The sequence below is a fragment of the Onychostruthus taczanowskii genome, unplaced genomic scaffold, assembly GCF_017590055.1.
Source record: "Onychostruthus taczanowskii isolate IOZ18803 unplaced genomic scaffold, ASM1759005v1 scaffold88, whole genome shotgun sequence".
Taxonomy (NCBI): Eukaryota; Metazoa; Chordata; class Aves; order Passeriformes; family Passeridae; genus Onychostruthus; species Onychostruthus taczanowskii.
The window spans coordinates 2571510-2596973 of NW_024506773.1; the positions used below are offsets into that span (position 1 = coordinate 2571510).

Below are 25464 nucleotides of genomic sequence, written 5' to 3' on the forward strand. Positions count from 1 at the left end.
TTATTTCACCTTTTTCCATCTTCTAAGAAACAATGAGATAATGGGAGCCCTTTACCCAAAAGTGGGAGGGAAAAACCCGCATGTTTTTCAACACTGCATCTTTAAATTTGCACAGTATACCATTTCATAAAAGATTCTTTTCCACTTAACTGTTTTACCTTCTCTTCATACCACATGGAAAATAATTTTTCAGCAAGGCAAAAGAACACTAAGGTGTTTGCAAGCCATGATCTATACCAGACTGCTGCAATGCACAGAAATTAAAGGTATTCTTTCTACATGTCACTTGCAGATGCAATCATTTCTCTCTCAAATTCATTTGTGCAAGGTCCTAAAATGAGTATTTTTTAAAAAAACTGTTTTCCTTTAGAAAATTAAGAAATTAGCTTGTAATATAATGAAACAAACCAAACTTTGTTATTTTTAGACTCATGAGACCTCAAAACCAGGCTACATCTGATACTTAAAATTCGGATCATCTTGTGTTCAACTATTTAAAAAACACCCAACACGGTACAGTAAAGACAACTACAGTAAAAGTCTACCACCTTTATTGCAAGGTAATTTTTTGAGAAGACTTGTTATAAAGAAAGGACCCAGGATAAGAATAAAACTATTTGTATAGCTGTATTATGAATTTTTAAAATATCAGTAGTAATCTTTTTCAAAAGAAAAATCACAGAAAACTTGGTAGAATTTCCTAAACACCTAAAGTCTGTATTTCTTTAATAATTTCCTCAAGAGAAATCATTCTAACATGGTATCCCTGAGCATGTTTTCTGTCTTCAAAATTTATTATCTGTCTCATCCCCAATGGGCTCAACTCTCATTTTCCATAATGTGAAAGTACACAGGCAACAGTTTAGCCTGAAATGTACATTTGCTTCATAGTCAAGCTATTTGGGAAATTCTCCCTACCTGATATTTTTCCTTCTTCTAAATTCTTTGTTAGTCCAGACATTTAGGCATAATTCCTTGCTGTCAGCAAATGAAGTCGGTACACAAGTTTTTTCAGTTATGTCATCACCTGCATATAAAGGGATTGCCAGGTCGTCAAGGGGACTTGACACGTTAAAAATCTAATGATAACTTTTCCTATATTTAACTCAAATGTTCTAGAACAAAGATTGGAAATGCCACAAAATAAGGCTAATCTTAACAAAAATAGAATCTAAGAGGGGGAAATACAAAAAGCAAAAGCAGACCTAATAGAATTCCTGTATTTTTTTTTTTTTTTTAGTTCTCTATGCCTTCTCCAGAGATTTACACCTTTCAAAGTACCAATGTGATCACTGTAGCCCACCACGTTACCAAAGTAATTCATCAAAAATGTCATCTGTAGAAGCCAGGACATCATCCCACAGCACTTGGCAAGTGCATGAAACAGAACATAGAGGCAACTGTCGAAATGTAATAAAAGTTAAATTGTTGCAGAGACACTCAAAATTGCTACTGTAGCCTTCCAATAACCAAAGCATTCTTTTTAACTTTTTTTTTTATGAGTTACTTATTCCAAGCAATGAGCTGGGTGAATTTAGACCAGCAGTCTTAAAATTTCACAGAAAACAAAGAGGCCCAACAACTGACTCTCTCAGTTTTTAACAAAAAGATTCCGTGCTCTAGACAGACACGCAGACAGACAGACACGCAGACAGAAAACAATCCTCTTTCCTTGGTATAACTACAGACAAAAAGAAAAGGAAGCAATGCATCCAAAGCAGTGGGCAGTAATTGTTGCAGTGGAATCTGGGTATGATTTCAGGGAGTGGCAACTGAAGCACCAGTTTACTACATTCAGGGTCCAGCACTGAGCCCACACATCGAAGGTCAAGAGATCTCTTTGCGGTGATTACGCATCCAATATGTTATCATCAGTGACAAGGAATGAGCTGCACAGGCTGTCACAAAGAGCACTGTCATAGCCAGCCATTGCACCCTCCATCTGACACAAAGGTAAGTCCTGAATGCTTCCACAGTGAAAGTGCTATGCATCCCTCTTTCTGTCATGGCTGGCCCTGAAATTCTGAAGGGATAATTTCAACTTTGGTCACTTTTAAGTAGGAGGCACAGTTTAAATAAAGCCTTGAACATACACCACTTTGGAAAGAACTCCAGCTTGCTTAAGGGACATATCAAAAGTCACCAGCAACAAGGACTTAGTAATCTTTTAGTATAAACACTTTGTCTTCATTCTCAAGATTATGAACACAGAGAAGGAAGGCACAGTGCTTTTGGCTTAAAGGATGCTGCTGATATGAGAACTGAAGTCTTTCAAGCAGTGACATGGCTCTGGACATCCTCACTGGCTGAACCTGCCACCCAAGAACATGTCAGAAAGTCTAAGACTGTGAACCCATTCTTCACGGCACTTTTATAAAAAAAAGTCTCTCAGAACTGGTGCCTCAGAACTGTGGTCTGGTAAAGTAGCAGGTATCCAGCAGGTAGTCAGCAAAACCTTTCAGTTGTACTTCTATCAGTCTGCAAAAAATGGCCATGAAAGGCAAATATATGTGTGTTTTAGAAGAGCAACCATCTCCACTGAAAAACGAAAAGTCTACAAAATCATTGAGAAAAATGAGTAAAATCACTGCAGCAGAAATATCTCAAGTCTTCAGAGGTGCCACTAGAATAAGCCTGTCCTCACTACGTCCAGACAATGCTATTTTGTTGACTTAATCAAAATTGGCCCCCAGTAGTCTGCTAGACTATTAAGAACGTCAAGAACTCCTAAAACCCCTGCCAGACAAACCAATTGCTAACAATCAGCATACAGCTTCACTCCCCTGCCCCACAGACTAGGGCTGCACACAGCACTTCTTAGAATGAGCATCCAGGCAACTAAGACACCACAAGACCTACAGCTCCACAGAACACACCGTGTTGAAGCTGGCTGGTCAAGGCAACAGCTTACTCCAGAAACTTACTGTTCCTGAACATTATGCAGAAATAACAACTTCCTTTTATTTTTTATTTTGCATTTTCTAGCAAGGCCTGTAACAGAATATAAGGAGACAGTGAAACTAACAGACCTAACTCCAAAATGCCCAAGTACTAAAGGAACCAGGAACATGAAAAGCTTCCCCCCTCCCCACCATCTGAGAACAACTCCAATTCCTCCTCAAACTGAAGGGCAACCAAGGGATATGAAAAAGCAGTAGCACTGTGCAAAGCCTTCAGTGTGGAGTACAAACACAGGCAGATTTTGCATGTGTGCTGGATGAGGAGCTGCTGACAAAGCACAAGGATTCCCAAATGAACATGCATGCGCACTCACAGTGGAACATGCAAATGAACAGCTAAGTCAAAAGCAAAAATTAATTTGGTATAGAGGGCATCAGAGTATACTGCTACAAGTTTAAACCACTTCATATTTGGCTGTTAGTTTCCCCTTTACATTTAACTCTCTGTCCAGAATAATTGTCTCAAGTAGCACTTCAGAATCTCTTTACACTTTGCAAGTGAAAGCCAACATCACTGCTAAGCTCTTGTCAGCTTGTTGGCCCAAAACAATGGGGCAACATAAAAGCAGTTCAGGGGAAAGGACATCACAATTTCTAAAACTCAACTCTCTGAAACTATTGTTCAAATAACCAAGTACAACTAATGCAGCTAGAAAGTAACATAGCAGAATAAAAGAGGAAACTGTTCATGAGTGTTCATTCTCCTTAGTGGAAAATGAAGCAAGCCTGATGAATAACGAGGATTTTTTATGGAAAAATCTATCCCATTCTCCATGCACAAATTGAGAAAGTGTAACACATAAACAATAGTAGAAAACACTGTAGTTTACTTGCAGACTATATAAAAAGTGAAGTGATGTTACAGATTGGTCCTGGAGTCAGGAATTCTATACAAAGTCCTAAATGCAAAAAGAATAACAAACTACCCACACAGGTGCATTCATTTTTCTGAGGTATAGTTTCCACTGCAAAATAATGTCAACATGTACGAGCTCTTTTCATAAACTTTAGAGATATTCCTGCTTTTATTTTTTCTTCTCTTTCCTTCCTTCTGCATTGGACCTTACAGTACTTTTAAGTCTCCTGACTTAGAAAAAACAGTAAGACATTTACGAGCACACTTTAATTGTACTTACGATGTAAGAAGCAATCGTATTTAAAACAGCGCCTACAGAAGAGTGTGTGAAAGGAGTGCAGGCTTTGCTCCCTCTGAACAGATTTAGCATTTGGTCCATCTATGTTCGGTGTGCACTCAGGAGGAAGAGCTCCAGGAAGCTGCTGCTCAGTAAGTTCTTTGTATCTTTAAAGCAAAACAATAGAATTTATTTATTGAATATAATTTTTTTAATAAAAGTGGTTTTTATTCCAGTACCACTCTGCATTTTCAATGACAACTTAAAAAAAAAACCCTAAGAAATTTATGTGTCAGCTAAAAAGGTCAATCTGTTAGTGACATGACAAGTTATTAATTCTATACTCATTAATACAAATTGACTAGGAAATAATACATTTGTTTTCAAGACCATCACGACCTTGTACATAGTATCATTAAAAAGGAGTAGTACGAGCATCATAGTATCATCATAGTATCATCCAAAAAGGAGATAAGACTTTTTTTAGCAGTAGCTTTTATTTTATCACTTCAAAAAATAACATATTATTAGACACATATAAGCACCCACTTTTCTATATTTTAAAGGGAAGGCTAATAAATATTTCTGTACTGCTTGACTTGGGGGAAAGAGCCAAATCCCTTTCAGTGTTACTTGCCGAAGTTACACAAATGCCACAGAACTAGCTGCAAGGGGAACCATTCCTAATGAACCAATATTTAATGAAGGATTTATTTTATAGAGGAATCTTTGTTTCATAAAGCAACACAGCAATATACTCTAAGAAATACATTCTTACTTCTCTTTCAATTCTTCTGCAGTACCCTTGTCTGGAAACATTGAGGAAATGGCTTCAAATATTTTGTCAGAAGGAAATCTCCGAGGTGGGTGGGTTTCTTTCTCTGTCAAGGAAGAAAAAAATTTTGGAAAACAAAAAAAATATATTTCTGCTCCTTTGCTACCTCAAGAAGGTGTTCAGAGAAAGGGGGTGTTCGCCAAAATTCTAATGCAAAAAAGAAATAAAGATTTTTATTTCCAATTTTTATTTCCAATAAAAGATTTTTATTTCCAAAAAATAATTATTTTTATTCCAAATCACTTACAATTTTAACTGTGTTAAGTGATTTTTCCTGATGAGAAAAACCTACTGGTAAAATTCAGATAGACCATTATTTCACCAGCAGATGGAGACGGAAATTCAGAACTCTGCCTGCTTTAGAATGATACATCATTTTCTGAGGAGTACCAAAGCATTTATTAGACAGATACCTGACTGATTTTTGGTGCATGTGACTGTCCCAGTACGCCAATTAACAAAAACGGGCAAAAGTGCCTCTCACAATGTTCTCAATAGAAATGTTGAACTAAATGACAAAGCAAATTATGAAAATTATGCTACTTTAGACCTGAAAACTATCACATAGAAAGATGGGTTTGAACAAAAGTATTGAGTGGTTAAATAAAACATTTGGGTTTAATTTTTAAAGTCTGCAGATAGACATACCCATCCTGTTACCTTCCCGATCTTTTTGCTTGTCATCTCTTTCATCAGGATTGTCATCTCCATCATCATCATCTTCATCATCACTATATTGACCAAGGGCATTGACCAACTCAACAAATATTTCATCATTGATAAATCCACATTCTGAAATCCAGCAAAATTGGGAGTGAACAAAAAAACACAAGGTATACATGAGGTATTTTTAATCCTCCCTACATTTTAATTAAACTAAGGCAAATGCTGTCATTTATGAAAAGCAATTTTGTAGTTTTCCCCTCTTAAACAGCAGTGTATAAACCAAGACCAGTTTAAAAAGCTCATTATTCACTTCTTAGACTAACAATAGGGAATAAAAGAAGAAAAATTCCCACAATTTTTTTTTCCCAACTCTATGTGCTATGTACATATATAAATCTCTCTTCCTTGTAAGATAAAAAATACTACCAGCTACATTATTTAAAAGATTTTATGCCAGAATCCCAGTTCCAACATGGTTAGGGTTAAGCCAGTCTGGAAATGCATGCTAATAGTCTATAAACCAATCCTTAGGCAGCTAAGGAATCTCCAGAGAGATTTTTGGTTGATCATTCCTTAGCATCTACTTCCCACAACAGACCACACTGGCTGGGTGATAAAAGAATACATCATATACAAAAAATTCAAGAGAAAACTAAATTTTACATATAATTTATTAGATTATATTCTGCATATATCTATTTATCAGTTTATGTTCTGCTGTGACATTCAGATGGCAAAACAAATTAATAAGACATTTCTGCACAAAGGAAAAATCATAGTTAGTGCTGACAAGAGACTATTTTTCAAAAAAAAAAAAATAAAACAAAACAAAACAAAACATGAACTATGTGGGAACTGTAGTGCTTATTATCATCCTTTTGAACCTGGACTAGGTTTGCATGTCAAAATAACTTGACAGAAAATAAGACTTTTATTACTACGTAGACAATGAAAACACCACTCGGATGTTTTAAATAGACTCTTAATATACATACATAGGTTAGCACAAATTGTCTCCCAAAAGTGCAATTACAGAGCTAGTTTAGAATTCTGACTCTTACATGGGAATGCCTCTGGATTACAGATTCCCACAGTATTTACATTTAATTACATTCACATAGCACAAATTACTGGGAGACTAAAAAAAGTCTATTTCTAATGTATTTTATATAATAACATAATAACAGTAATCGCCATCATAAACATGCATCTCAGGATGCTCAAACAGGACTAATTTTAAAGCTAAACTCCTTTAATAATAAGTTAAAACAATAATAGAAGACATTTAGTAGTAACGTCATCATTTTGACATAACCAGTTTTCTGACAGGGAAATCAGCAATCAGTAAATGTGTAAAAATACCCAAAGGCCAAAGCCCACAAACATTCCATGTTTCTTATGAAATACAAAGGCACCAGCTATAGTGAGGACATGAACAAGTCTAGTAGGGCTGAGTAGCATTTATCACTGAATCACAGGCTTAACCTTCATGAATGGTACACGATGAATTCAAAAAGTGTGGTTCTCTTTCTCAGACGTGTCAGCATTAACAGGAATATGATTAATTTTAAGAAGCTGCTCTCTGTTTGAGAGAAGGGGTGGAGTGTGTGGGCAATATCTCTGAGAAGGAGAAATCACAGTAGTCAAGAGAAACCTCTACAAGGGAAGCTGAGGCTTCTATAAGCCAGTTCTGAGGGAGCCCAGAGCAAGTGAAGTCGCCACTTCACTGAGAGTTTAGCAAAGTGAAGGGCAGATTACACTGCAGGTAGTCCAGCTCCCACACAGGAGAACAGATAAACTACACCTCAGAATAAGTATATGTAATACTTCTGTACCAACAGAAGGATACCACTTTGCTCTATAAGCTGATTTACAGAGAGGGGGGTTTTAAATAGCTAGCAAGTTCCTTAAAGAAAGGAAGGAAATAAACCCCCACAAACTTACAAGAGGTTACTCTGTTGAATCACATTTGCAAATGTTGTCATTATCAGAGTTTTGCATAATCATCCTGCCATTTTCTGCTAGGCAAGACACATACCCACATCACAATATCATATTCCAAAGCTCTGAGCACAAAACTGAATACCAAGAACCACTGTATAGTACAAGGAAAAAGCTAATGTGCTTAATTTCTCCACACTACTGCTTAAAACTTTGCAGCCTAATGAAAATGCAGAATACATTTAAATAAGGAAGCCTGTTACACCCAATGTTTACACAACGCAGAAGTTGTAGAGATACTACTGTAACAATCACACATCAAGCTCTTAAGCAAAACTACAACAATAATTTATATAGGAAGAAATGATTAGTATACCTGAGTGTTTGGGCTCACCTCTGTCTCCATGCACCTTCCCATCATAATTCTTAATCAGTTCTTCAATAAAGGTACCATCCTGGTCAAGCACTTCATCTCCCATATATGGAATGTTATGTAAAACAGTTTCATCCTCTACCTAGGAACAACAGTGATAACCAAACCACTTTAAATTGTGTTGTCAGGTGACCATTTCTGTCTTGTTTTTCACTATCTACAGGACTCTGCCTACAACAGTAAATTAACTAGCTTCACTGCTTTAGCACATTTACCATTAACTAGAAAAACAAAACCCTCAATGGCTTTCAACAATTTTTTGCATTCTTGGTGACTGGCTCAAAATAGTAAAAGCAGCTCCTAATCTTAAGGTTAGCAGAGCGTTTCCACAAAGTTTCTAATATGGAAACTCATTAAGTTATCGGGCTTTGGGAAGCTTGCATTTGGTAAATTCATTCGTCCTCTCTTGGTTCTCTCTTACAGTAATGTAGGAAAGCACAATGGGAACCACCCTTTCATTGTTTCCCCAGAGATAAGAAAATATGCTACAAAAAGACTCTAAATTAAAGTTGTTTAAAGAGCAAACAGAGAAACATGCCTGAAAATTTAATCTGAACTCCACTGTCCCTTTTTTTGACTCCATATAGACTAAATGCATTAATACTCCCATGTTTTATCAATAGAATTTACGGACCTTGATACTCAGCATCTTTCAATAGTACAAAAGAACCTTCTATTGTTAAAAAAAATACCAAAACTTTCCTGCTGATCATGATTCTGTACTCATCCAAAATATCCAAACACTGTTGAATTGAAAGCAAAGAGAAAAAGGTGTGAAAAAATGGTGTATGTATACTGATAAAAAACCTGTTGTTTAAACCACTTCATAACAATTATTATCAAAATAACTAGTCAGCAAAGGTGGTCCTAAACAAAATCATGCGACAAAGATTTGCAATAAGCTAAGCTTTTCCAGAAGTCAAATACCTATATCAGAAATCTAAAGCTATGGCTACTGCACACAGTAAAGTTAATCTGAAAAAAAAGGGCATACTCAGATATGAGAAAAACCATTATGTAGGGAGACTATTTCAGGATTTAGTTCCCTTTATTCCACAAGAACTTTATTCTGTTACAAATACGTTGGTTGATTGCCTTACATTAAAGCATTCATATCCCTCAGAAAACATTTCCCACTACACTAATTTGATACTTTGCAATAAAACCACATTTGTTAATGGCCACAAAAGACAATAGGTCACCTGAATTAAATAAACTTCACAGCAAGATTTTGGAGATACTTAGGTACATAGAGGACAAATTCAGTTTGCAAAGTTATCTTTATTTTATTTGGGGGAGCTTATTACTGCCCTATTACCAATAGGTAAAGTATGGAAGGTAATTGGCAACAGATTTTGTTGGCATGCTTCTAAAATTAACACCTCCCTTTTCTCCATACCTTTCGTCTCCCTACACTTGCTCAAACTTACCATAAAATTCTGTTGAAGGGGAGACCAAGAGTACATTATAGGCACAGAAGCAACAGCATTGAGAGTCTTCAGTGGGATGACTTGTTTTGGAAAATCAATGTCACTGGTAACAGAGCACTGAAATAAGAAGTTGAAGTTACACTTACATAGCAACATCAAGAAAAAAACCAAACAAAAATAAATCACAGAACACTCTACCATGTAAAAAATTCAAAGAGTTTCTCAAAATTAGCAATATCAACCTTTGAAAAATACATCAATTTTTTAAAGCATAATAGGAAAAATAGTTTTAGCAAGAGAAAAGAACCTCAAGAATTATTTCTATGTCAATATATTTGCTAATAAATCATGACTGCATTTTTCCACTTATTATTAAGTGGTTGTGATAGTATTTTACTCAGACTATTCAACCTACAATACAAATTAATTTTGGTATCTCAAAACAGATTTAGTACCTGTTGCTGCTGCTACACTGACGTTAGTGTATTCACTCAGACCATCTGAGGGGCAAGTGAATTCCCCTGGCTTCAGATCAATACACTGCAGAAATCATGTATTATTTATGTTATAGAAATAAATAAAATTTTACTTTAATGCCAGCAAGACATCTTATATAAATAAAAACTCCATGTCTTTTTAATTCCTGCCTTGTTTCCCAATTATTGTCTGTTTATCCTATCCTCAAGCCTTCCATCATGCTCTCTGCTTGCAAAGGAAAAATTAAAAGTAATCCTTAGTATGTAACTCTGGATAGATCAATCAATTTTTCAGCTACAGGACTTCTGTTTTGGATATTCAGAGATTCATGTAGCCTTCAAAGGATAAACAATCCATAGAAATACAGACAACAATTAGGTTATTCTTGCATCTCATCAACAATTAACAAACACAGATCAACTTTTCTCAAATACTTGAACTGCAGTATGAAGAACTCTGGGAAAAAGTTATAAGCAAAAGCAGACAGGAACATACAGAAAGCTAGGAGATGTACAACAGAGAAGATTTGGAGGTAGGTAAAACAAAGTTTAGAACAGCTATCATAGCTACCTGAAAGGAAAAAAGGAAGTGGAGACAAAAGATCTTTCTCCTTTCCAGAAGGGAAAGATGAACAGAGCTTCACATTTCTAAAGAAATACACAAAGTAATGTAACAAACAATATACAGAGACAGTACCCTGGCAGAATGACACAAGCCAGATTTATTTCTTTTCTTTTTAATCTGCAGCAAATGAAATTAGATTTCTGCTGTGTATATTAATATTCTAGGCAGCATCCGATGCTACTGCTTCATTCCCATTTCAGGTTAATGTTTAATTTTCTAGCTAGCAGCCACCTAGCATATTTTTCATGTATTTTTTAAAGCAAAATACAAAAGTAAAAGAATTACTTTTCTCTTTGGAACTAGAAGTCTCGGGCTGACAAATGGGCTACATCAAAGTGACTCAGTTTGGTGCTCAGGCTCAATTACACTGCTCTGTTGTTCTGGTATGGAACTCAGGTTGATGCCAGGTAGGCCTGCACAGGGCATGTTATGGTCTCCACTTGATGCTGACTGTCACCAGCAATGCCCTGCACTCTTCACCAAACACAGGAAGGCTCTCACACAACCTTTCTATCTCTAGCCAGTGTCTTATGCAACTCTGAAGAAATTCAGCATATTAAGAAAAGAAGATTTTTCAAGTAGTCTTTTGAAGTCCCCAGCATTTTTTCATCTCACTTCTCTCACTATAAATTATGGCAACCTTAAATCAAGCATTAGACTTCTGATTCATGAGACGGAGACTGGATTGAATGTAGTAATTAGTGTGCTCTATCAATACAGGCAGGAAATTAACATAAAGAATAGTGAACACCATGTTGAAAGAAAAGAAAAAAGAGGAACAATCTTCTACCAGCAAAATAAAAGTGAAAATTGGATGTGTAACTGTGTCAATTATTATCAGTTCTAATCCACACAATAGTTATAGAGCTGTACATGAATAATTGCATATTCAAGAACATTTAAAGGATAACACACCAAGGTCCTCTCCTTCTTGCATTTGAACATACATGCACATAAATGCACTTCTGTGACACAGTCTCACTCCCCAGTTCTGCACTAAAATTTTAAGGGAAAGAAACTCTGCAAATTTATTTGCAGATAAAGTACTTTGGTTTGCTTTTTTTAACCTATTCACAGCAAAGTCTTTTCATTCTCGCCCTCCTGAAAAGAGTTCACTTTTCAGATTATTACAGATAAACACCTTCAAACTTGTTAAGTGTGAAGAAATGCCTAAGAGCAACTTAAAAATAAAGTAAATTAAGCTGGGATGAATACAGAGAGCTGGAATGGGCTTAAATCACTGTTGAAGCTACCACAACACAGAACAAAATCCTGAGTAACATGCTCTAGGACGACCCTGCTTGACCAGGAAATCTGCACTAGATGACATCCAGAGGTCCCTTTCAACCTTGCCAATTCTGTGGAAACCATTTTAGGTTTAGGCATTTAGCTCAAATTATGCCACAACTATGGACGTGTTTTTCACAAATTTAGCACCCAGTCTGCTTGTGCAACACAAGGATTCATTACTCTAACTCCAACAGGAGCAACACTAAACTCCCAGTACCATGGAGACAGAACAGTTTTATTTAAGGATGCTGAGGTATGATCCAATCATTATCAGAAATAAAGAAGTTTCACTTTTGTGTGTCATTCAAAGCCAGGTAGCCTGCTACATATTTATTCCTTTGCAAAATCATATGATCAAAGTACACAATACATAAATTCTTTAAGAGACTCATACAAAACACATTGAGCTGCCAAGTCATATCATGCTGAAAAAAAAATATAAAGAACAGCCAACTTTCCAGTAATAAAATGAAAATGTGCTAACAACCTTGTAAGTGGAATTACCACAACACATGTTAACCAACCTCCCTGGTCCCGCGCAATGAGCTCACAGAAGTCATGATGTGAACAGGCTGTATCCTACGTTGTTTCCATTCTTGATTTAAGATTTCAGTTCTTTCCAGTATCTTCTGACGATTAGAATTAAACATACTCTAAAAATTAACCACAACATTATAAATAAATGAAAGATTCTAAATTCATTGGATAGCATCTTAAAGCATTCTAACATTTAACCAGACATGTTATAACAAACAAAAGTGCTCAAACCATACAAATTTAGTTTAAACGTCAGAGAAGTTCAATATAGTTCATGATCTCTTTCTTCCATTCATACCATGTTCTCACATTTAGAGAGTCACACATTTAGCATGGAACTAAATTCTAAATTGAATTTGAAAGAGTATGCAGCTAAAGATGTTGCCATATTAGCTCTCCACAACCTCTTCTGATACTTAACATTCTTGACCCAATCACACATAAATGTATCATACATGTTTATAAGACCACAGAGTTAAGACAAGTTCTCAGTATCTTGACAAAGTATTCAATGAAATTGTTATAGCAAGTGTTAACTGAAGGACACAAACTACAGAAAATAATCAATACTTGTAAAACTTAATAAGCAATAGAATCAAAAGATAAAGTACCTTTACTTCATCGGCACGTCGGAACCTCTTGAGCTGCCTCAGTCTCATGTATTCTGATTTTACACGTTTTCTCCAACAAATTGGTCCCTTCTCAGATTTTTTTCCGGTTTGACCCATGATTATCCTACAAGAGACAATGTCATGTTTGTATTACCAAATCTGACACTGCTGCTTACAGAAATTAAGATAGGAAAGCAACATTCCTTTAATATATTTCATATTCAATTCCTTTAATTCCTTTTCAATCACACTCTTGCAATACCATCCCAGTCCAAGAGAAAAAACCAGAAAACTTATTTAAGTGATAGGCATCAGAAAACAGTAATTTTAATTGCAAATCAGTGGACCCTTCATATTTGCACTTCTAATGCCTCTATGCAAAAAGGTATCTGATGGATTTAAAGGGGTGAAGAGGAACAAATCAAGATTCCCACTGCAAAGACAAATGCTGGAATCATTGCAAGTAGCATTGTAAATTAACTTCCGGAGAACTATCTTCACGGCAGGCAAACCTTTTCCTCCTTGCAGGAAGTGTTGTCTTCACTAAGACATCAACTCCTACAATAGACTTCTGGAGCTAACATCAAGTACAGAGGTACCCCAAGGATACTCAGTCCCCCCACCCAGCCACTCAAGCATGAAAAAATTGTAGAAATTCAGGCAACAAGTTTTGAAACAGCCAGAATAAGAGACTTTGCTCTTTTCTCAAGTATTCTATAAGACCACAAGCTGCCCACTGATTCCACTTTACTGATCACCCTCCTAGTGCCAAGTGGTTCATTTTTACGTTACAGGACTGTTGGCAATGAAGTTGTATTTTTATGTTATAATCCAAATGCCTTGCTAGAATATGCCAATCTGCTCTTTATTTTTCAAAATCAAGGACCGTATGCTACAGCTATGCTGGCAATGACTATTTTGACAGCATCCTGAAACTAAACCACTACATCAAAGACTGGCTCCTTCTCAAGAGCTGCATTGTAAAACCTGCACTATTTCAGTGAAAAGCTCAAAATATCATTCATGTGGTCTGAAAGGCTGAAATATCCAGTTGCCCAGGGCTAATACATTCTCAAACAAGCATAATCAGTTTGAGCAGAAACAATTCCAGCCCTTCTAATTATCAAGGCAGGTTAACATGAACAGAGGTGTCATCTTTGGCCTCAAATCCAATGCCCACTGCTACCTTCAGGGCCCCAACTACAGCTCCCCTAACAGTCATAGGTACAGCTTTATCCAAGTTGCTGGAAGCTTACTGCTCTGTCTTCAGCAGTTCTGTAGAGGTCAGATTTGAGTTCTATCAGACTTTATGATGATGATGAGAGGGAGAAATCAATACAGAACCTGTTTATTCTCAAGACTATGCATTCATTTACAGTGAACAAAAAGGCAGTAAGTCTATAAAAGCCTGAACCCCTTTTCATGCAAACCTTAATAAGATTTAAAGTAATATTTTGCAAGAAAAAATGTTGGGGTTTTAGATTTAGGATGAAAAAATAATCGACAAACAAATAGCAGAATTTCCAACCCAAATCATGGAAAACACCCTTTGAGGAAAGAAGACACGGGATACAAATAACTACATGATGTACCTGACTAGACAGAGGGTGAGGACATTTATCTCACCATGGGGAGATAAATCTGGAACAAACTATCAAACACAGTTGCCCTGCATCCATGCACAAGACAACAAGTAAAATCCACTTATAACTCATTTACTACAACCTTAGCAGTTACAAAAGATAAAAAATTAAGTGATACTTAAAAAAATAATTCTAAACCACTCATGTTTGAACACAGACAAGATAATCAGTGATTCAAAGTTCATTATGATACTGACTAAAGAGCAGCAGAAAAGCATTATGAGGTACAGAAAAAACACTGTATCATATGCTGAACTAGGCAAAGTAAAAACATTGAAAAACAACCCGTTAACTGGAAATAAATTAGACAGAATAAGTACCATTAAATAACAGACAACCTCAATTTGTAACAGTACAGGACATCAAAATTGCTTCAGTTATGATTCAGCCAAAAGACATGGAAAAAACATTAATGAACTCAAAAGATAAATGAAAGCTCAGCTGATGATATTGAAATAATATAGCCCATAAAACTGAAACACAAATTACATTTACTTGCTCTAATAGTGCCCCAACCACAGCACTTCTTATTCTAGTTTCCTGGCTAATAACAAATGACTCCAGCTTAAAAAAAAAAAAAAGCTTTCTTGACTGAAATTAAATTGCCAGATAAGCCCTGCTCATCAGAAATCACATATAATTGGATTAAAAGCAACAACAAACAGACAAACCCAACAGAATTTCTGTCTTTCTTTCACACAATTTAAGTACAGTCCCAAGAAGACCTGAGAGAAATACAACCCCTTTAATTAAAGTTAAAAAAAAAACAACAATGTATTCAATTTCCCAGCAATGAACATCATAGCTACCTGTTGTATTAAAATGGTAACAAAATAATACTTCATAAGATTAGTACTTCCTTTTAAAACAGTATAACTTACACTAGGGTTATTCATCTGAAAACAAACATGACTTTTAAGAACACTGTCCTCTTGCACTAGTTTCCAGTTGCTATCTGGGGTACAGCACAGACAACTTAATGGTCAAGTCACTAAATTAACATGTGATAGAAAATGAAAAAAATCTGCACTGGTGCTTACATCAAGTTATGGCAAGAAAAATTCTCCTACAGAAAGCCAAAATATTAATGTGCAACAAACAGTGGGATATACATCATACATTAAGTCCAATGTGTATAAACAAATTAGCAAATACATCTTAAACGGTAAGTCCATATTAAGAGAAAAAGCACTTAGTGGAAAGGAAGCTTATGCACAGAGAATATAGAAAAATTTTATCTAGGGGGAAAAAACATGTCTTGGATGCATGTTTATAAAAACTTTTCAGAGATTGTCAAAATTAATATATTACTGGTATCTGAGCAGCAGAGCCAAGTGAAGCGTGTTTGTACTTTCAGGCAGTCTAACATAACCAAAGTAGAATTACAGTGTTGCTAACACATGTACTGCGGTAGGAGACAATTGGGTTTGTGTCCCAAATCTCAGAAGAAAGTACAGAATGAAAATAAACCAAGGCGGGGGGACAGGCCAGGAAGAGCATATTCAGAGAGTTCTCATACTGCTATTGACAATCTTCACATTAGGACTACAGACAAATGCCATTGATGATTTCTCATGTCAGTTCAAAGGTCATCCCCAAAACTTTAAATTTAAAAAGCTAGACCTGAGAAACAGGGATAAGAAGTTTCCCAGGCAAGGACAGCCAGTGTTGGGGAGCAAAAAACAAGAACTAAGAAAGTAGCGTGCTGTACTCTACTTCCCATCCCTGAAAGCAAAAGTAACTTGGAGAATTAAAAGACTTCAGGGAAACATCAACAACATCCCTGGGGGAAGTTCAGGGTGGTAGATGCTGTCACAAGTACACATACTAGTGGTGTACTTGCCTAGCACCTGTGTGTTAGACAAACCTCTCCCAAATCACTTTCTTGTGCACATAAACAACAGAACTGGTACTCTGAACAGTAACAGACTACACAGTTCCCACTTTGCTAGGTAGGACAAAAAACCACACATTTTCCTTAAACTACGTTGTATGGGAGTCACAGCTAGAACTGCAGAGCAGAGAAACTAGTGAATGTTAAGATCAATGTCAGAACTAGCCAACTTTTCAATAAAGTTTCAGAATATTCCGTACAGGAGCCGAAGTGGCACAAGCTAAATCCCATCTGTCTGAGAATGGTTAAGTCTTTCTTAAGACAGCACAGTTTGAAACAGTTTCCATTTAATAAATAAAACATGATACTGATTATCTTAGTGCAATGGTCTGATTCCGAGAGCCCTTAGGCCTTGTCCCTCTTCTCCATTCCCATTTCCCCTTCTGAATCCCACCAGTTGTTTGTATTGTTTTAAAATCTTATTCTTTGCCATTTTTTTAATCCTTTTGAATAAAATGGTCCAGAGAAACCATCTAACTGCCAAAGAGCCAAGTCTTGAGAAGTCCTATCCAAAAAAAAAAGAAAAAGAAAAGAAAAAACTATGTAGCAGCCAAGTAAGTTATTTATGGGCAGAGTATTGCCTCTCCAGAAGAAATAGGAAGAAAGCAAGCAGAACTCCAAAGAGCAGTGATACTGTTTTTAGAGAAAGCTCTTCTCCCAAAGTGCACTATCACTTCCATGCACAACCTCAGCTAACCCGGACAGATCTCACCTGGCATCGCAGGAAGGAGGGAAACCTTGCTATAACTCCCTGGACCCCCTTTGCAGAGGAGAGAAAGCTGTGGGCTGTCTCATTCCAACTGGGCAATCACCCCAATGCCATGAGAAAAAAGGAATAATTTTACTAACAAGAGAACCAATGCTATTCCAGACACCCACCAAGTACAAAAATATAACAAAACTAGCCCCTCTTGAGGGGAAAAATAAAGGGGTACTAGGAATGAGAAATACTAAAGCCACCTAAACACAAATTTAAAAGAAAAACTTACAAGAAAATAGAAACAAAGACATAGGTGCTCTTGTCAGTTTCTACTCATACTCGCATGGCTGGAAATAAAACCCAAAAAAATGGCAGTGTCCTAAAGCATATACATGTGTTTTTTAAACATAACCTGCTGAGCATTTCATAATCCTGTACACAACCCACATCTTTACAGTAAGTTTTTAAGAAAATTCATGCCTATAAACTTAAATCAGGCAACCTTTATTTTCAGCAGACAAATTGTGTACAATACGTCTAGGATTCACAATAAGACAAAGAGGTGTAGAACCATTTCAGCTCAAATTGCTCCTGTTTTGCCTACAGAACATAGAAATAGCCTTATTTAAAGACAACGTCCTATTTTTCTTTGATCATTTTGGCAATATCCATCAGTGACAGACAAGCACACAGATAATTCTCTAAATTAAGCAGACTATTCAAACAGTCATACAGCTGTCAAAAACTATATTTAAGCTCCTCTGGCTGCCATGGCAAATTTCAGGAAAAAAGATAAATTAATGAAAATTTTCAACTAAGAAGCATGGGAGAACAAATGAGGGGGCCTGCCATTTTAAAAGAACACTATTAGTTTGCAATTGTACTTAATATTACACAGTATTTTAAACTGTAGAAATATTACATTATCTTCCCACTACTCAGGATCCCTATTTGGAGGTATTTATGAATCAAAACATATTTTGTACAGTACAGTATAATTTACAAGTTCTTTTTTTGTGAATTAATCTACACTCATTAGGTTATTCACATACTTTAAATATGTAATGTAATACAGCACTTCAGAGCACTCTTAACCACCGGTTTCAGTGCAGGGGGTGAGGAGACAGTGAGGCTGCGGAAGAATCTAAAACCCAGTGGAGAAACTGCATTTGAAATGTGATGCAAATAGAATAATGAAATAAGTAATCATGGGGTTTTTTGATGCCTAGAGTAGTGGGAGAGTAATGAAGCTATAAAATAATTCAGATGGGGCATGGGCAAGCAGGGGAGAAGTACTGCTTCTACCTCCCACAATGTGTGAGCCAAATGCTTTCACACATGCTTCTCAAAAGCTGATGTCCAGAGGAAGGTGTTCAACTGCAGGACCCAGCTCAATGGATGACAACAGAGTGCTGCTTGATCTCCCTTCCAGCTCACCTTCGGCACTGCCCACTGGAGCCCTGTCTGGAAAGGGAAAACTACTGCCACTGACTGGAAAGCTCAAAGCCTGCACTGCGCTGGCTGCAGGAGCTGTCACTTCAAACACTGTGCCCTTACTAATTTAGAGTCAATACTACATCAGGAAGGTACTCACCAAAGTGACTTCCTCAGCAGCAATGGTACCTTACCATCATCCCACCCTTCCCAACTCTTTTTTTTCATCCCAGTAAGGCTCATTAACTAGATAGAACTGACCAATGATAAATAAAAACTCACTATGGCAATTGTTTTCAGAAACACAGATGAGTTTCATGATCCCATCCACAGCTGTGGCATCCTCTGCACAACTATAAAGCAGGAAGAATTTTACAGAAAATCAGGCCAGCGCTAGAGAAAAACTAGTACAGGCAGTGAAACCACAAACGGGCACTGGTTTCATACATCAGTGTGCTCTGGAGTGGCAGGCACGCTCTTTTAGCTGGAAGCTGTTATCAGATCCTGACAGCATACAAGTCTTTCAGCCTGAGCTTATGCAATCTTACTAAAGGACAAATTATTATATAATAAACCTACCTGAAATCCACACAGAACTCTTTCAAGCATCTACAGAACGTAATGAGAAGAAAAAAAAAAAAAAAAAAAAAAAAACAAACCAAAGAAAACCAACCACACCCTATCACACCCTTCCATGTTTATTCACAAACCAAAAAAAAATTTTTACTTGGGCAGCAGAATTTAGGACAACTTTTACAGTCAACCCAAAAATGCAGAATTTTAGCAACAGAAAGGATTAACAACATTTTTCCACAAGCCTGCAGAAAAATTCAGTACTTGCTAGAAAATAGGAAAAAAACCAAATACCCCCACTAAGAATGCATTTCAAGTATAAAAATTCAATGAATTAAGCTTAGACCTGAAGTTGTTAACTTTACCAAACCACCTCATAAAGAACTAATATAATCTTTTTGTTACAAGATTTTACACAGCACAATACAATAAAATGATTGTTCAACTGCAGCCAACTATTTTTCAGATATGTTAAACTAAACTTCACTGCTTAGAAACTCTTAGAAATTTCCTTTTAGTATTCTGTTTCGAACACCCTAAATTCCAAAACAGATAATACAGTCCATGAACCTATCCTAAAACTTTCCAGACAAAGCAGTTTCCAGCACTCTTACTACAACTACCAAGCACCTGAAAAAAAACCAACAAACCAATAAAACACATACATATAGCCAGACTTCAAAAAAACTGACTTGAAAATAAATTCTAAATTAATGCTTTAATCTACCAGGCCTGTCTTCTACATTTATATCAAACTTTTAAAATAGCACAGAGAGATTAATAGAAAAAAAAAAAAAAATATGTTCAAACCCCAATATTCTTTTTTTTTTTTTTTTTTTTGATTAAGTAAGAAAAATTGTTCAGTTGTGATTTCAGAGCTGCTAAGTCTTTCCACATTAAGTTATGCAAGCTGTAGGTGGGTGGTGGGGAAATGACACTCACAGAAACTCAAAGGGCTTTTTACCTGTGCTATTACAGCAAACACACAAAAAGATATGACCAGAAGTTTTACAGTTTCCACTCTGCTTTCTGGATTTTCTAAAGCAAAGCAAAACATGGTTTTCTTTCAAACTTATCTATATAAAATACCATATTCTCATTTCCATGGGAAGAAAAATATTCCCAAGGCCACTGTCAGCTTGGGTATTTCAGAGCCCAAACTAGACCATCTCTATCTCTGAAATACAACATAGGAAATTTTAACACAGTTTATTAATAGTATTTCATAAAAACAACTACAGCACATTTAATCTTTTACAGAAATAATGAGAGAAATAGATGGGTATAAACTGTAGTGGGTTTTACTATTTTATATCACATAAATGTGGTATTTTAAGTTTGTAGCACAGTTCAACCTATTTTTAAACAAGAAATACCTAAAAATACTTATATATTAAATTTATATCATGTTGCTATTCCATATGCTGAAGTACACTATCATTAAAGGCAGTTTAAATTTCAAGAAATAACTTACATCAAATGCTACCATCAGTTCAACTACAAGCCTCAAATACTATTTGGTGTCAGTTTGACCTGGAAAAGACATCATCTGTCCACTGTATCAATGGTCACTCATTTCTACTTCTACACAGCCTTCTCTACTGTGAGTGCTTAAGTGCTTATGATTCTGTAATCAAACTAGGTCAGGCAGGGAAAAAAAAAAATCTGTCTGAACAGCCCAGAAATGAACATACTTGGTTTTTAAATACATTTTTTCAATAAAACCAGCTTCACATGCCAGTTTGTTCAGCAGCCACGGATTTGTTCAATGTGTTCAAGCCATGAATTCTTGAATCCACACAAGGGACAGAGGGGCGACATTGGGGCAGAAACAAGAGGCAAAGAACTAAAACTGGAGAGAGCAACAGCTCAGGCTTCAAAACAAGCGTTTGTGAAACCATGCCATCCCTCTGATACTCAGTTTTACTGGTGCAGAAAAATTATACTTAAAAAACAGAAGCAGGAAGCATTTATTAAGCCACCCATGCCAGCTGCACCACTCTTTGGGCAGATAAAGGCCAGCAGCTTGTATTTGCCTACAAAGGCTTAACCAGTACTGGGTTCTCTTTGGGAGTATGTAAAAGAAAAGGATCAGTTAACTGATCTAAGCAGGTAACTCCAAACATTTCATCTAGTCCTCCTCACCCTGACAGGCATCAGTGGTTCTGGATGATGTAGGTTAACAAAACACTCGTGATCAGTTCTGACAAGATTACATGCTCTGCAATAATGTTCTTGATCACTCAAGAGATGGAAACTTTTACAGGCTATTATCAAAGACAAAACTATTAACTAATTAATCTGAGGAAGGAGGAGAACCATCAACAGCCTTATATGTACCAATGCCAAGTCCAAACTGAGGAGCAATAACTGTGTGTGAAAATTCAAAATATTTCCTCTTTTTCCTCCTCAAGTTAGCAGAAAACCCCTGGCTTCCAAGCAGAATTAAAAACCTGCCCTGCAGCATGGGTAACAACAGCATCCAAGACATTTTAGTGTCAGCCCTCACACCAACACAGACTGATGCTGGCTATAGGCTTTCCAGGTAATATGGCAGCTCCAAAAGCAGAAGGTCTGCTGCTATAAATAGTCATGTTTTTATTATAAGCAGTCTCATCTTACAAGTAAGCTCCTATTATTGTGACAGCTATTTATTTGTAATTACTATTTGCAATGCTAAAATACACTTCAATTAGTAGAATCCCTTTTACACTACCCTGTCACTACAATATTGGGAGTTATGTATCACCAAGTTGAAGATTTTGCCTTTACTGAAACTGCTGTTAAATCCAAGGCCAGTGTACTTTCTCCTTTCTGATATAAACAATGGTTACTAGCTTATTAGTAATTACCTAACAGAATTTCACTTTGAAGAACATTTCAACCAAAACTAAACATTACCTGTTTGCTTTTGGAAGCTGATGACAAATACATCCTAGTGTACTGCTCAACTAGAACCAGGAAAGGAAGTGGGATCTTAAAATGGCATTTATTTCCTCTCTTCATTATCTGTCTACACAACCTCAGCATCTCAGATAGACTTTATATAGCAAATATGGTAAGTTTGTGGTGATCAGTTACTTCAAATTACTTCAATTATATTTTCTGCACTCAAAAGCATAGTTTTCTAACTGGAACAAAGCTGTTGATGCTGGCATCATAAATATCCAAACTGGCAAGGAAGAAGTGGAACCATGAAACCAGAGTCAAGAGAAAGCAGAAAAAAATCCTCTCATCTTCAATACAAGTAAACCATTCCAGCATATCATCCACTTGTCTTAGACTAGGATATTTATCTTCCACACCATGTAAAACATATAATTCACACTGTGTAGTTTTTTGCTCTTTACAGCACTTTGCACAGTCAATGCAGTCAATGCATTAACTACTTCTGCAGGAGTAGCTTTCAAGAAGCTGTTTCCTGCTATCTCTTGATCAACTAAAGATTGCTCTGAAAAGATGTAGTCAGTGGCAAACAATAGCAGCAAACTTGCCTGCATCACCTGATGTGCAAGACAGATGAAAAGCTCATGTAGGTTCCTTCAATTGCGTTCTGCCACGTACATTTCACATCCCACTACAGCCACTCAACGAGTACTAGCACAAGTCAAAGGCTTCAAGGCACGTTCTATTTATTCCTACAAATATTCTTTCAGAATACCACATGTAAGCTCCCAAACTGCTGAGCACACTCTTAAGAATGTGTCATGCTTCTGTCTGTTTCTGGGCCTTATCAAAATTGGACGAGTCACTCCGAGAATTTCAACCACTACATCATGGAATTAACTCCCTGAATAGCTTGCTTTCCTACACAAATCGGAGCTAAACCCAGACAGTCACAGAATTTGAGCACTGTTCTAGCTCTTCTACTGAAACATGCTAATCTATGCTAAAATGAAAATACAAGAGGCGACAGGACTCCGTGAGGAATTTCGTTTCCGTATAGGAAGAAAATTCTTCCCGGTGAGTGTGGTCCAGCATAGGAATGTATTAAACAGAGGTGTCAGAATCTCCACTCTTGAAAATATTTTAAAAGTGGTCTGGAAAATATTATTTCAGTGTTGGTCTAACCCAAGCTGGAGACTGGATCAGAGGACTTCTAGATCTAAAACTATTATACAAGTCAATATATCTCTCAGCTGGGCCCATCATCTCAAAACAAGGACCACACTATTTCTAAAGCTCATGCCAGGGAGTTTATTTGCCTTTTAAATTTCAGTTAATATTCAAAAGATGAAAACAATGAGCACTAACACTCTCAGTATTTCAATCTGCTACAGACACAATGTGAAAAACACTACCATTAAAGGAACAATAATTTGTGAATTAAAATGCTTAAGAGCTTAATCAGACTAAACTCTTGGGTTTGGTGTACAATCACAGATTCTCATAATCAGCAGAAACGTTAGTCTCCTTTAACAACTCCATCAACTAGCTAGTTCACACACTCCTTCCCACTACCATTCCATGTGTTGGTTCATTTGAAAGACGCCTTGTCTGGTTAACAGTACAGTTAGAACTTTCAGCTCTCTCTCTCAGAAACTGTAATTAAAAAAGATTGGAAAACTCTTCACTAATTACAAAAGCAGTCTAACTAGAATGCTTGAACTGAACATTATGTTTAAAATAAATAAAAGGCCACATATAAGGGCTGTTACTTTCAAATTAGTTGTCTTCATAGCCTAATGGGGTCCTGCTTCTCTTACAGCCCAACATTTGTGCCTTTGAAGTGCCACGTTTTTCCGACCTTTTACTTTCTGCCATTTAAGGGACTACAGCCTTAGCTTGCACTCAGCATATTTAAGATCAGAAAGCTGATCTCTACCCTTTAATATACCCTGGTATATTAAATGGTTGGTTGTCTTCTGATTCGAGGTTTGTTTTCGCTTTTTTCCACTTTTTTTTTTTTCCTAACTTAAACATAGACTTGAAGAAATCACTAAGTGAGTCAAGTGGTAGACACATTCACAACAGGCAACTATTCTATTATTTGCTTCCCCAAAATGTGTTGAAACATGTGCCACCTCAATTATTTCTTCCCAAACACAATGGGTTTTTGGGCCTTGTTACTACCCCACTAGCTCTTTAAGTTAATAGCCATCAATTCATATTTCAGGATACTCAAGACTAATGAGATGCTCTCCTGTATCTTTAGAGTAAGAACTTGAGCTAATTTCAAAACGGGCTTATAGAAAAAAAAAATCCCCATTTTGTGGCAATTTCTCACCTGGCCATGACAAACTACCTTGATCTATGATATACAAAATGATTGTGCACAGCCTTTTCTCTTAGCCACTTGTACATAGGTGCATCTCAGTGAACTAAGAGCACAGTTTCATTACATATTTCATCCAATAAAACTACTTATTTGTAGTAGTACTACTATGAAACTAACTATATTAATGACTATATTTTTATTTGCAGGATTATTTCCTGAACGAAAACCAGTTACCACTGGAGGGGTTATTAAAATTTTATAATATAGACAATACCTTGAATCTGACCTAAGCAGTGTGTCAGAATTTCCTCTAAATGGCTGATTTTTAGCCTTCCTTGTGATAACAAGGCTGATGAACCCTTCTGCATATCTACTCTACAGGAACTTCTGATGCAAATGGTAAACATTTGTGCACAAATGTGACATGGTTTACTGTCCACTAAGTTACATTTATGCTCTGTAACAGTTGCACGAAGGACTATAAGTGCTCTGGCATTACGAAAAGCTTCAGCATGAGCATATATTCTATGAAAAATAAAAAACTTAAGAGATTGGGGAAGTCATTAAAAAGTAAATTACTAGGGAGAAACACCACTTAGAGCTGCAGACACTGACATGTCAACAGAGAGCAGCCCCTACCCAAGCAATGCCACTGCAGCCAGCCACCATTCCAAAGACACGCTGTCACTGCTCTCTGCTCCAGCATGTAACATAATTAGATACAGTATTTTACAGCAGCTACAATCCTGCACTGTACACCTAGATGTTGCAAGGGAATGCTCCTATCTTAGATATTAGGAATTCTAACCCTCAGTCCAGATTTGGTAGGAGCACCTGCTTGCCCCCCACGTATTTAACTCCTGACTTAGGCTTGCCTTGATCATAACACACACTTTCCTTCATCAATTACTGTTTCCAGTCTGTTTTTAACAGCCGAGGTAATCTCTCCAAACACAGTTCCTCATTACTGCCCAAAGATATCAGACAAAAACTGCCAGCTTTGACTTTCAAGCATCACCCCTACTTGATGCTGGCATTGCTACAAAAAGAAGCCCTTTTACTTGC

At 36.6% G+C, this 25464-nt stretch overlaps 1 protein-coding gene across 3 annotated transcripts in view; it reads right to left on the bottom strand.

Annotated features, from left to right (window-relative positions):
* Positions 1 to 25464, bottom strand: part of EZH2 (enhancer of zeste 2 polycomb repressive complex 2 subunit) — a 50738-nt gene that overhangs the window by 15905 nt on the left and 9369 nt on the right. For 2 of the 3 annotated variants that reach the window (XM_041425202.1, XM_041425203.1), the window contains exons 2-8: positions 12938 to 13061; positions 12314 to 12442; positions 9399 to 9515; positions 7930 to 8050; positions 5577 to 5720; positions 4872 to 4974; positions 4097 to 4260 (exon numbers count right to left, since the gene is read on the bottom strand). In XM_041425202.1, the coding sequence (XP_041281136.1) occupies positions 4097 to 4260; positions 4872 to 4974; positions 5577 to 5720; positions 7930 to 8050; positions 9399 to 9515; positions 12314 to 12442; positions 12938 to 13054 (895 nt within the window). In that variant the 5' untranslated portion in view covers positions 13055 to 13061. Of the gene's footprint in view, positions 1 to 4096; positions 4261 to 4871; positions 4975 to 5576; positions 5721 to 7911; positions 8051 to 9398; positions 9516 to 12313; positions 12443 to 12937; positions 13062 to 25464 lie in introns of all 3 variants that reach the window. The other variant, XM_041425201.1, reaches the window with a different exon arrangement.